This window comes from Rhinolophus hipposideros (genome assembly GCF_964194185.1).
Source record: "Rhinolophus hipposideros genome assembly, chromosome: 16".
NCBI classification, from domain to species: domain Eukaryota; kingdom Metazoa; phylum Chordata; class Mammalia; order Chiroptera; family Rhinolophidae; genus Rhinolophus; species Rhinolophus hipposideros.
The window spans coordinates 49,946,511-49,958,956 of record NC_138062.1 but is presented as its reverse complement, the minus strand read 5'-3'; the positions used below and the strand labels follow the sequence as shown (position 1 = coordinate 49,958,956).

Below are 12,446 nucleotides of genomic sequence, written 5' to 3'. Positions count from 1 at the left end.
AGGGGCCCAAGGCCGGGATTCTGGGTCTAGCGCAGGCCTCGAGGGCGGGGCCAGGCCGATGACCCGGGATAGTTCCCCGGAGGTGGCTGTGCCACTATGGGCGACTTGAACAGAGAAACCAGGGAAGGGTGGTTGTCAGCCTGCTCCTCCCCACCACCGTCCCCTTCCCCGGCCAAGCACTCACTCGAGAGTCAGCGCCGGGATGTGCAGCTTGTCCCTGCGGGACTTCATGCTGAGGCCGGGGCCGCGTCTATGCTGCCGGGTACCGTCGCCCCCTTCGTGGCCCCCAAGCCCTTGTCGGGGCGCGATCTGACAGACGGACAGACGCGAACGCAGGGACAGCACGCCTGGCGGGAGCGGCTGACGCGGCGCGGGGACTGGGCCGCCAGGGGCGCGGGATGGCAGGGGGGCGGGATCTCTTTGCTTCGGGGCGGGGCTCGGAGTCCCGCACCTGTGCGCAGGCCCAGCCCAGTGGGAGCAGTCGGAATGCGTGAGGCGGGATCTGCCGGTGCCAACCCCTCTTGGGGAGGGACGCCGAGGCTACTAGGACCCAGGCCCTCGGACTGCACGGCGGGAAAGGAAAGGCAGTCACCGCTGGTCGGCCCTCATCAGTGCTCGATCGTCTGGTTCCGCCCGTTCTCGTCCTCTGCTCCCGCCCAGCTTTCAGGGGTCTCCGGTACCCAGAATCCGAGCGCGCTCCGCCCCTATCCCTCAACCCCAACGTTGGCGACCTCTGGCGGCGGGTCTCAGCCTCCACGCGAGGCCCGGGCGACGTCTCCAGGCCTGTTCTCCACTGGGTCCCTCTGCCAGGAACGTCAGCCCCTCACTCGCCCCTCCTCCGCGAAGCCGTCCCTACACGACCACACAGGGCACCCCGAACCCCACCCTCCCTCCAGCCCAGATTCCGAAGGACTGGGGTCGTGACTCTGACCCCCTTGACACCTCAGGTATACCTAGTCGGGCACACCGCAGCTGGTGGAGACTAGACAACCCTCAGGGAGTCTTTGTCCCGTCCTGCCCCAAGGCCCGGAACTTTGCCCTCCCCGTGGTTGACTGATTCACTGTCCATCACTCCTCCCCCAGCCTGGGCAAAGGTCGGGGACAGTGCCCACTGGGCAATGTCCGAGGCCCCGCCCCTACCAGGGCCTTCAAACACCTCCTCACCAGCTGCACTATCCTCTGTGCAAACACAGCAGATGGTCGGGTCTTGGGGGTGACTCTGTTCTGATACACCACCATCAGATTTCACACTCTCATCCAACTCCCAGGACCTCCCCTTTCTCCTCTTCCTCTGTCTCCCTTGTGCTCACTCTCTCCACCTACCCTTCTCCAAACTGTTCTTCCAATGTCAAGTTGGTTCGCGCCTCAAGACCTTTGCATATGCTGTTCCCTCTGCTTGGAATGCTGTTCCCCTTAGATATTACCCCTGGTCTCTTACTCCTGTTCCAGATCTCAAACATTTCCAAGAGGCCCACATCTTCAGAGCTAAAGCTGCCCCCAGCCATCTGTCTCTATTTCATCTCTCATAACATCACTTCACCATCACTTTCCCCAAGAGAGTTTGAGCTCTGTGGGCAGGGTATAGCAATGACTTGTCCCTGTGTCCTCTATGTCTGGAACAGGGCCTGGCACACAGTAGGCACTCAAAACACAGCTTGTTGCGTGAGCGATTTCACTGAGGGGCAAGAAATTTGTACCCCCAACTCAGGCAAACACAACCCCCCAAGAGGGAGTGTCTGCACTTACAAACCTCTAGACCACCAGCACAAGGCAAAACCCTACCCCCCACTGGGCTTTAGTTTCCCCATCTGTTAACTAGCAAAGGCATTGAATGAAACGTTTTTTGAACCTTCGGGGAATTCCAAAATGCCAACCTATAGGAACATGTATGTGACCCTGAAGGATACAATTTTCTGCCCAGGTTCACTGAAAGACAGTGAGCTCCCTGTATGGAAGCAAGCTGCTTCCATACTACTAAGTTGGAATTCTAGAGTCTACACTCTGGATGCCAGAGAAGTTTGACCCCTTCTGAGCTGCTTGCCCTTGAACCAGTGAGGCAACCCCTTTGCACCTCAGTTTCCTCATTTGCAAACTGGCTTGCGTTTCCCAGCCTCTCATAAGGCCAAGTGAGGCACTTATGAAGCACTTTGCAAACACCAGGGACAGGATCAAGGTGAGAAGCTTTGTTGTAGTTATTGAAAAAATTCACAATTCGGAGGCTGGTGCTGAAATATCCATGCCCAGGACCACAGGGCCCCCCCAGCCCACCAGCCCCAGGTGAACTCACCCACGACCACGGCGCGGCAGGCTTAGCTCCTTCTGAAATGAGATGAAAATAAGGGTCATTTCCAGGGAGACAAATACTTCTCATCCCTGGCCCTCCACCCACCTCACCTCCATATCGGCCCCATGCTCACCCTGCTCCAACAGATCCCTTCCTTCTGCTTGCCCCACACACTAGGCTCAGCTCTGCCTCAGGATCTTTGCACCAGTTGTGTCCTCTGCCAGGCCCACCCTCCTTCTCCTCTGGTGCTAGTTAATTGCAGCTCATCCCTCAGGTCTCAGCTCAAGCAGCCCTTCCTCCTGGAAGCCCTCCCAGACTCCCAATCTATCTCCCTGCCCAGCTTATAACCTACTTGCATTAAAAATAACTTCATTATTTAAAACAACAAATTAGTTATATTTATAAAGAAGCATGTCAATAGTGGCTAAATACTAATAATCTGTTGAGGAAAGAGAGATTCCTGAGTCAACCTCACTCTGCCCCTTCCAGATCTGAAAGCCATTCCCCCCTCATCCTCCGCAGAGCCTATGCAGGTTTAGGTTCTGGGCACTGGTGGGGAGAGGGAGCCCTGACCAGTGACTCCCTATTGAAGACCTTTTTAGAGCTCAGCAAGCTGACCTGCCCAAACCTGGGTGCCCTCACATGCAAGTCAAAAAAGCCCTGTGCTTGGGGTCCACTATGACCCCAGAGTCCACCCTCAAATGTGGCTCACCCAAGAGGGATTTTAAATTCTCAAAAGGCTGTGTAGCACAAGTTTAGAATCTGTGGACACTCAGACTTGGGTCCAGATTTATTATCTGTTCCTTCCTGGCTATGGGAAGTTGAGCAAGCGACTTGAACTCGGTTTGCTTATGTTCTCTGGTCTGTACTTTGGAGATCAGGAGAGTTCCACGGTAATAATGATCAGCCATTATTATTATTGTTGTTATTGTTGCGCTCAGCAAGGGCCTCCACGGACTATCAGAACACCTGCAAATTTTACATGTACTGAGTCGCCTACTGCGCTCCAGGAGCAAGGTCCGTTTTTCGCAGGCGGGGAAACTGAGGTGCGGAGAGAAGCCGACCGCCAACGCCTCCTGGCGGGGAGAAGGCTGAGAATCCAGATTTCTGGACACCCGCCCCCCACACACACACACACGCGTGTGCGCGCGCAGAGGCGGTCGCGTGGAGGACACTCGACTATTTTTATCTAGGTGGGCTCCCGGCTGCCCACATCCAGAGCCGGGCGTTTGCCATGGTAACCAGTGACATCACCGGCCCCCGCAGCCAATTGGAGGGGGCCGGAAGCTGTCGGGCGCGGGACAACCCCAAGGGAAAGGTTGGCAGGGTAGTGGGTAGCGGGAGAGGAGAGTATGTTGGGGTGCGGTGTCACCCCCAGGACACCCCAGCTACCTTGAGCTCAGGAAACTGAGCCATTAAAGGTGGGAGAAGGCTGACCTGTCACCCTGAGGTCTTCCTCTGCTTAAATACCTCTTGGAACAGAGAACTCACTACTATTCAGGGCAAGCGGTCATACAGCCAGCAATCACCACCACCTCCATTAGGGTCTCCTTCTGCCCCCCCCCAACTGAAATGGGATCTTATGCCAGCTCCCCACTCCAAACTTCTACTAAGCCGAGAAACAGGGAGGAGCTGGGATGGGAACCAAGGGTACCAGCTGCACACACACCCTTCCCCAGCCATTTTCTTCCAAAGCCCTGAGAATACTGGATTCCCAGTCCGGCTACCCCCAATCTGGGCTGTGTGACCCCTGACAAGCAACTTCACCCCTCTGTGCCTCAGTTTCCTTATTTGGAAAATGGCCCAGTTACATAGGGTCCTGGGAGGAATCAAGGAGCAAGCTCAGGGGCAGCTTCTGTAAATCAGAGCCACAACAATAATTTTGTGAGGTTAATAATAACCACCAATTTAACCACAAATATTAATTTGCTTCCAAAATACAAAATGACATGAAGTGGCAGAGAGAGATGAGGGAAGATGGGCTGCGCCCTCGCCTCCTTGCAAAGGCTCTGTGTAAGACCAGGCCTACATGGAACTCTCCCAGCACCGCCCCCGGACCCTGTGCTCCCTGCACCATCTGCTTCTACCCTCAGGCCCCTCTTTGCCGGCTGTTCCCCAGAGAATGGCTCCCACCTAGGCGAGAGTAGGAGGGGACCCTGATCCCCTAGAACCGCCCATTAAAGTTAATATTTACAGCATCCTCTTTGATGCTTTGCTGGGTTTGGCAACGATGCCTTCCCACCAGAAGTCTCAGCTGCACCTTGAGGAACCCCCAGTCCGGAGGAGACAGAGCAGGGCATAATTCCCATACTGGAGGCACTAGAGGGGACCCAGAGGGAGAGAAGGGGCTGGAAAGGGGCATCAGGCGGGGCCAGCAGGCCAATGGGAAACAGTTGGGTGGAGATGGGACTCAGCCCAGTGGGCACCAAGCCCTCTAGAAATTTCTCAGCTGGGGGAAATTGGGAGACATGTCAACAGGCACCATATGGCACAAGCTCAAGGGTTACTGGAGGAGAATAAGTGGAACTGAGCCATAAAGAAGCAGGTTGGACCTTCCAGGGAGTCTCCCTAGCAGCAACAGAGACAAAGTCCAGACACAGGTTCTTGCCACTTTCTCTACCCCAGATGCTCTGGGGAATCTGGTGTTTTAAAATTCTGTGGTTTCTAAGTGGGAAGTGATGAAAATAATGATAAAATAATAGCAATAGTCGTGGTTAGTAATAACAGCTCATGTTAACTGGCTCCTATAAATGCTACACAGAAGACGGAGCTTAACCCAAACCAGAAAGGACCAGTCTCACCTCTTTCCCTGACTCACAGCCAATCCAAACTAGTGGCCCACAAACTGGTGGCTGGCAAACTGGTGGCCAGTGAGCCAGGCCAATCCTGTTTACCACCTCCCAGCCCACAGTCAATCGCATGCCATACATTGCCACAATCAGATTGGCCAGGATACTATTGTGTGGGCTGGGCAATCAGCACCTGACTTGAGTCCCCTAGCTTCCCCAAGATTTTATGAATTGACTCTTTGGTCTTTGACAAAGATCAACCTCCAGGGCATCTGATTGGCTCTGACCAGCAGGTTGCCACCTGATTGGCTGAGGTGTTCCCAGCACCATTAACTGGTACCCCAGGTAAGGGAGTCTGTGGCTGATGCCCCAAACTGAGGCCCTTAAAATTTTTGCACCCACCCTCAGGTGCCAGACTGGTTAGAATTCCAACTCTGACTTCCAGGCTGTTACTTACCCTCTTGAGCCTCAGTTTCCCCTCTGAAAAAATCAGGTTAGTAACAGCACTGATCTCTCGATCTCTTAGGAGAATTAAATGAATGTACAGTGCTTAACATTTGTGGGGCCCGTTAATGTGAGCAGTTATTTCTAATTCTACTATTATTTCATTATTTCCATTGTCTCCTATTCGGTCTTTTGCTCCAGGTGTCCCCATGGCTTATGGCTCCCCCATTTGCCCCCCACCAGCTCCAGAGGAATCTTTCAAGACCTCAGACCTGGGCATCCCTCCCTTACTCCAGCACCTTCCATAGCTTCCAATCACTTCCCGGAGGTATAACTTCTTCAAAATCGGCGTCGAAGGCATTGGAAACAGTCCCCTTTCACACACTCAGCTCTAGCACTAACAAATGGCTTCTAGTTTCCTCATAAAACACATATAGTTTCATGTCTCTGGGCCTTTTTGCACATGCTGTGCTTTCACGCATGTGGGCTATCCCTCCTCATCCCTCCACCTCCCTGGATGGAGGCCTGTCAGGGCAGGGTTGCTCTGGAAGGAAAGTAAAACGTGCCTGGATTCAAATCCCGGTTCTATCACCTACACGCTGTGACACCTGGACAGTGGCTATGCTGCTCTGAGACTCAGTTTCCCATTTTGTAACATGGGAATCATCAGGGAATGGGTGCCTTCTTCCCCTGGAACAGGTCCCCACTTCTGACATCAGCAGCGCTCCCACTCGCCTACCCAAAGGCGGTTTCTCTATTTTAAGAGGCCGCGGGCGGGGCGGCTCGAGTCTTAACAGGGCTTCAGGTGAGGTCTGTCCCTTCACAACACCCCACTGCTCACCAGCACTGCCCCATCCCCTCCTTGAGGCTCCCCTTCCGCCCCCATCCCCTGCCGCGCTCTCAGGCATCTCTGCCCTGCAGCTCTGCTGGAGCCCTCCCTGAATGCCCCCCCCTCCACACACACACCTTCCCATCACCTTTGGCAGAGTTCGCAGTCCCACAGCAGCCAGGGTTCAAGACCCGTCTTCCCCGTCCCTGTCCAGCCTCAGCACCCTCTTCCCTCTGTCCTTTCTAGGTTCTAATTGCCCTCAGCCTCTTTCGTTTCTCCTACCCCCTGCCCACCACCAGCCGCTGCCTCCTCTGCCCCAAGGCTTGGTTCCCTCGCACTCTCCAGGTGTGCCTGAGCTTCCCTCTGAGCTGACCGCTGACAGGTCTAGAAGGAGGGCTCAAGTGGGTGGGGAACACCCCGCTGCCTCTGCAGAGCCAGGCACCCAGCTGGCACTCAATAAATGTTTGTTGGGTCAAAGACAAATTCCAGGTTCCCCAACTGCAACCTGGTGGCTCGGTGAGGGTGTGGTCTCAGCCCCAGAGGGAAATGGCTAGATCCTCTTAATTCCCAGAGAAGTCAAAGGAGTTACCGTCGGGGGTCCCAAGGCCCCTGCAAGGGTTGGAACATCGACCTCTGCACAGCTTCCTAAACACCAACCAGAGTTAGAAAAGGGGCGCCCTTATAGCGCATGGTGAAACCGAGGCCGGGAGAAGCAAAGGTGCCTCCAGCCGCCCGCCTCCCACATAGCCAGTGATCAGTGGCATGTGCCCTGAGAGCTAGTTAAAGACACTGGATTAAATTATCCCCGCTGGGCGACCTTGGTTAGTGACTTCCCCGGACCAGTTCCCTCATCTGACAAATGGGCGCCTGGACAGCCCCAACCTCCCCGGCTCGCTTTAGGGATGAGCTGGGGCAGGGGCGCAGTGGTGCAGCGAAGGCACGAGGCAGATTTTACTACCCATTAATTAATATTAGTATATCACTCTAATGGGATTAATACATCTGGTGAACATATGGTGAGCGCTCAAGGGCTGCTGTTACTCATATTCTGATTAGAGCAGCTGGTGGGGAAGGTGAAACCCTCAGCCTCTTTCTCTCACGCTAGCGCTTGCAGCCTCAGTGTCCCCATATGTCAAACAGGGCATACCTCCTTCCCACCAGACGAAAAGCACTTAGAGAAGCGGTTGGGCAATAGGGAGCGACGGAAGAGCGCCCGGCCCTCTGCTTCAGTTTCCCCTGGCACACCGAGGCCCCGCCCCCCACCCCCAGGCCAGGTCAACTAAGCTGCGCCCTTGCAAGGGCCTCACCTGGAGCCCGCGGCGCCGCAGGAGGCTCGGCTCGTCCATGGTCCGCTATTCCTTGCCGCCGGCCCTGCCCCGGCCCCGCCCCTGCCCCGCCCCGCCCCGCGAGGCACCACCATTGGCCAATCCAGTCAGCTGATGAGACCTGACCCGCCCCTCCCGGGAGCCCTCCTGGAAGGCCCCGCCCCCATTGGGCGAGCCGGCCCCGCCCTTCCAGGCCCCGCCCCAACCCCTCTGGAGCCTAGAAGTAAACATTTTTAAATGAATCCTCTAAGAAAGAAGGGAGCATTATCATCCCCATTTTGCAGATGGAGAAACTGAGGCTCAGAGAGGTTAATTTATGTGCCCAGGACACACACCAAGGCCAGTTCTAGGGTGAAGTGAGTGAGGGACGCACTTTCGTGAAAAATTTAAGTGCCCCCCACCAAACTCAGTAATCAAGATAAATAATATTTTAACACAATATTTTTAAAAATCAAAACTAATGCAAGAATGCATGATCTACTAAACATCAACATTTTAAATAAAGACAGGACCAAACTCTGCCCTTGCGTTACCCTGCCTCACTTGCTTTACCCTAATCCTGACCCCAGTCCCAGTAAAATGTTCTGTATTTATATAAGAACAAGCAACCACTGTAGTTGCCAGTTTCTTTTTTGAGGATGGCTGCCTTTGCTGAGTGCCAACTGTGTATCTGGCTAAGTGCCTCATGAGGAGCACCTTCCATAGGTATCTGATGATAATTGTTCAGCCCCACTTTGCAGAAGGGAAACTGAGGCTAGGAGAAGCCCAAAGTCCCAAGCTGGCACCCACATTCTCTTTCATTGGGACTCCCACTATCTCTGAAGCTGCAGATTCCTTCAGCTACACCATTGTTGGACCTGGAGGTTAGAGTATGCTGTCAGGCTGGAGGGGTCCCGAGGGAAGGTCATCCCTCCAATTGGCTGTGAGGTCCTGTAGTTCCCACCAAGTTACTGTGGCCATATTGAGCACATAAAAATACAGGAGTGCCAGGTAAAACTTGTTTTTCTCATAAACATTTTTAAATTGAAGTATAATTCACATACATAAAATTCTTTTAAAGTGTACAATTCAGTGGTTTTTAGCATATTTACAGAGTTGTGCAACCATCATCACTAATTCCAGAACATTTTCATTATCCCCAAAAGAAACTCTGTACCCATGAGCAGTCACCCCCCCCATTTCCTCTCCCTCAACTCCTGGCAACCACCAATCTGCTTTCTGTCTCTATGGATTTGCCTGATCTGGACATTTCATATAGATGGGATCATAGAACATGTGACCTTTTGTGTCTGGCTCCTTTTACTTAGCATAATGTTTTCAAGATTCATCTGCATTATAGTAAATGCCATCACTTCATTCCTTTTTATCGCCAAATAATATTCCTGTATAGATGTACCACTTCTTTATGCATTCATCTGTTAATGGACATTTGGGTTGTTTCCACTTTTTGGCCGTTGTGACTAGTTTGGCTGTTTGGCTGCTATAAACATTCATATACAAGTTATTGTGGGTATATTGCTTTCAATTCTCCTGGGCATATACCTAGGAGTGAATTCCTGGGTTGTGTGGTAACTATTTTTTTTTTAACTTTTTCAAGAACTACCAGTCTGTTTTCCAAAACAGCCACTGTTATGGGCAGAATTGTGTTCCCCCAAAATTCATATGTTGAAATCCTCATCCCCAGGACCTCAGAATGTGACGGTATTTGGAGATAGGAACTTTAAAGAGGTAATTAAAGTAAAATGAGGTCATGCGGGTGTATCCTAATCCAACATGACTGGTGTCTTTATAAGAAGAGGAGATTAAGATACAGACATGCACAGAAGGATGATCATATAAAGACACAGGGAGAAGACAGATGTCTGTCTATAAGCCAAGGAGAGAGACTCCAGACGAAAACAGACCTGCCAACATCTTGACCTTGGGCTTCCAGCCTTCAGAACTATAAGGAAATAAATCTCTGTGTTGAAGCCACTTAGTCTTTGAAACTTTGTTATGTCAGCCCTAGCTAACTAATACAGCCACCAGTTAAATTTAATTTTAGATAAACAATGAATAATTTTGCTGTACATGTCCTGTGCAATACTTGGGACACAGTTGTGCTAAAAATGTATGTGTTAATTTATCTGAATTTCTAATTTAACTAGGTATCCTGGGTTTTATCTGGTGACTCTACACTAACTGGACTTCAGATTGTGGCTTGCATACTCCAGGTGTTGGGGAGCTCTGTAATGGCCAAATGTTCTGTCTCTGGCTAGTTCTGCCTAAAAGGTTTCCTGTAGTCCAGACTGGGGTGGACATGTGACGTAGAGGTTTTATTCACCTCAGCCACCATGATTGGTTCAAGGTGAACATGTGACTCAAGCTCAGCCAATCAGAGTCTTCCCTGGGACTTTGGCTGGAATCCTGGGGAAAAGAGAGGTTCTCTGTATCAGAGGTAGATGGGCTGGACAAATGAAGAGCTACTGAAAGGGAAGTAACTAGAGAGGTCTCAAATGCCTCTGCTTCATCTGGAGACTTCCTTCCAAAATGACCCCTTCAATGGGCAACAGGGAGCATTATTGGCTGACTGAATGACTGAATGAATACAATATTTCCATGGCGTATCCTTCAAAATCCTATGGATCCTTCAAAATCCACTTCATATTCTCTTTGAGAAGCATCAGAAAACGTTTATTGAAGGAATAAATAGATTTGTTTCTTGTGAACTTCTACACATTTATCAAAACTTTCCTCAGAGGTCTCCATAAGGGGCATGAAGGAGTGTGATTGTTGAATGAATGAATGAATTTTTTCCTTGGTAACCTATGTATTCTTTAAAATGTCCTCAAATGATTCTCTGCAGGCATCAGAAAGTCCGGTTTGAATGAGTAAAATATGTTCTTACTATTAATGTTTGTTAAATAAACTATTAGATTTTCTCCTTGCAAACTCTTACTCATCCTTTAACATCCCCCTCAGATGTTCCTGAGGACCACCAGGGTTTCTTGCCCATACAGAGATAAGGAAGCTTAGCCCTCAGACTGAAGTTCCCTCTCCTGGGGATGAAAACGGAGGCGGAGGGGGTGGGGAAGTTCTGTGGTTCCTCCTGTCACCATTTCCGACTTCCGGGGGCCCTGTAACCCGATCCTTCCTGACTCCCCCTCCCCCCAGTTTGTGGGGCATCTGAAAATGGGGCAGCGCTGAGGGTGTATCCCAGTTGTGCTTCTAGGTCAGCTGGGAGGAGCCAAAAAGGGCCCCAGCGGGGCTTCCTGGCATAGGCAGCAGGCGGGGCAAGGGAGGTCGGTGTGCAAAGACTTTGCACAGGGTAGGTCCACTGCCCGGTGAACCTCAGGGTGAGCCTTGGACTATGATTTTGATAAGAGTAGAAACTCTGCCTCATATGTGGCTGGGGTCCTGCCCACACCCCCCCCACGGCTTCCCGGTGCCCTTGGATGAAAGCCCAGCCCTTCACCTGGCCCTCAAGGCTCTGACCCACCTCACCACCTTCATCTTGCTCACAGAGCCCAAGCTCTGCCATGTTCATCTTGGTGTTCCCCAAAACATGTTCCCTGACTTTTACCTCTGCTGTGCCTTCTGACAGGAAAGCCTTGTAATTCCATAAATCAAAAGCTCCTTTCTCTGGGCAACCCTCCCTGCTGCCCTTTGGAACACCCCCAGACTCTGCCCTTCCCTGCTCCCAACCCTGACCCCAAGGAGACGGGGGCATCTATGTCTAGTTCAGGGAGGCACCCCCCCACACCTCTCTCCCTCCCTCAGTGTTTTTCCAGCAGCTGCTCTGATGTTGGGGGGAAGGGAAAGAGGTGTAACAAGAGCAGAGGCCACTGAGGGGGGCTCCCAAAACAATGACTATCAGACTGGCTCTCTAGTGGGCAGCATATGCCATTTCCTTATCCTCACTACAGCTCATTGTGCAGCTAGGGAAGCTGAGGCCTGGCCTCCCAACCCAACCTTTGTGAGGTGGGAGGTGGGGGGTAGTCCTGGGGCAGGGGTCTTATTCCTGAAGAGGCAAATCTTGGCCCTACTGGAGGGCTGTCTCAGAGTTTGAATTCATCTCATCTCCAGCCCAGGCCTCAAGTGGTCAAGGTGCCTCTGGGCTCAGTTTCACCATCTGTGAAATGGGGCACATGATGGCATCTCCTGGGGTGGGAAGTCTTAGGATCACTGAGAGGGGGCCATGGGTTTGCCCCTGTCTCCAACCAACTCTTCCATCTTTCTTTATGTTTCTCTCAATCTCTGTCTCTGACTCTGCCCTTTCCCAAGGCCTCACACATCAGACCCGAAACCTAGTCCACCCCCTGGCCTGGCCTGGGCCCTACTGTGCTGCTGGTGAAGGCTACTCTGTGTGGGGTCACAGGGTCCCCGTCCCCACTGTGCCAGGCTTGGAACACTACCTCTTTGTTCCCGTGGCTCTGACCTCATGGCCTGCTGAACGCCTGACCCTGAGTGGCCCAGCTACCCCCTCAAGACTGGGAGCCTGTGTCTGTTCAGAAGAGGGGCCTCCTTCCCACCCACCTGGTCCTCAGTTTCCCCAGATGCTCTCTCTCAACAGAGACCTTCACCCTGCTCCTCAGTCCCAGGAAAAATTTTTTTTAGGTGAAACTCACATAACATGGAATGAACCATTTAAAAATGTACAATTCAGTGGCATTTAGCACATTCACTATGTTGTGCAATCAGCACTTCTGTCTAGTTCCAGAACATTTCATCACCCAAAAGGACACCCCCATCCTCATGAGTAGTCCCTCCCTATTCCCCCTCCCTCAGCCCCTAAC

At 52.2% G+C, this 12,446-nt stretch overlaps 1 protein-coding gene across 12 annotated transcripts in view; it reads right to left on the bottom strand.

Annotated features, from left to right (window-relative positions):
* The window catches only part of MAST3 (microtubule associated serine/threonine kinase 3), a 35,588-nt gene extending 27,861 nt beyond the window's left edge, over positions 1-7,727 (bottom strand). For 4 of the 12 annotated variants that reach the window (XM_081076859.1, XM_081076863.1, XM_081076860.1 and 1 more), the window contains exons 1-2: positions 7,654-7,727; positions 2,288-2,319 (exon numbers count right to left, since the gene is read on the bottom strand). In XM_081076859.1, coding sequence (XP_080932985.1) covers positions 2,288-2,319; positions 7,654-7,692 — 71 coding nt within the window. In that variant the 5' untranslated portion in view covers positions 7,693-7,727. Of the gene's footprint in view, positions 1-184; positions 531-2,287; positions 2,320-7,653 lie in introns of those variants that run through there. The other 8 variants (XM_081076870.1, XM_081076873.1, XM_081076871.1 and 5 more) reach the window with 4 other exon arrangements.
* Positions 7,728-12,446: the final 4,719 nt, after the last annotated feature.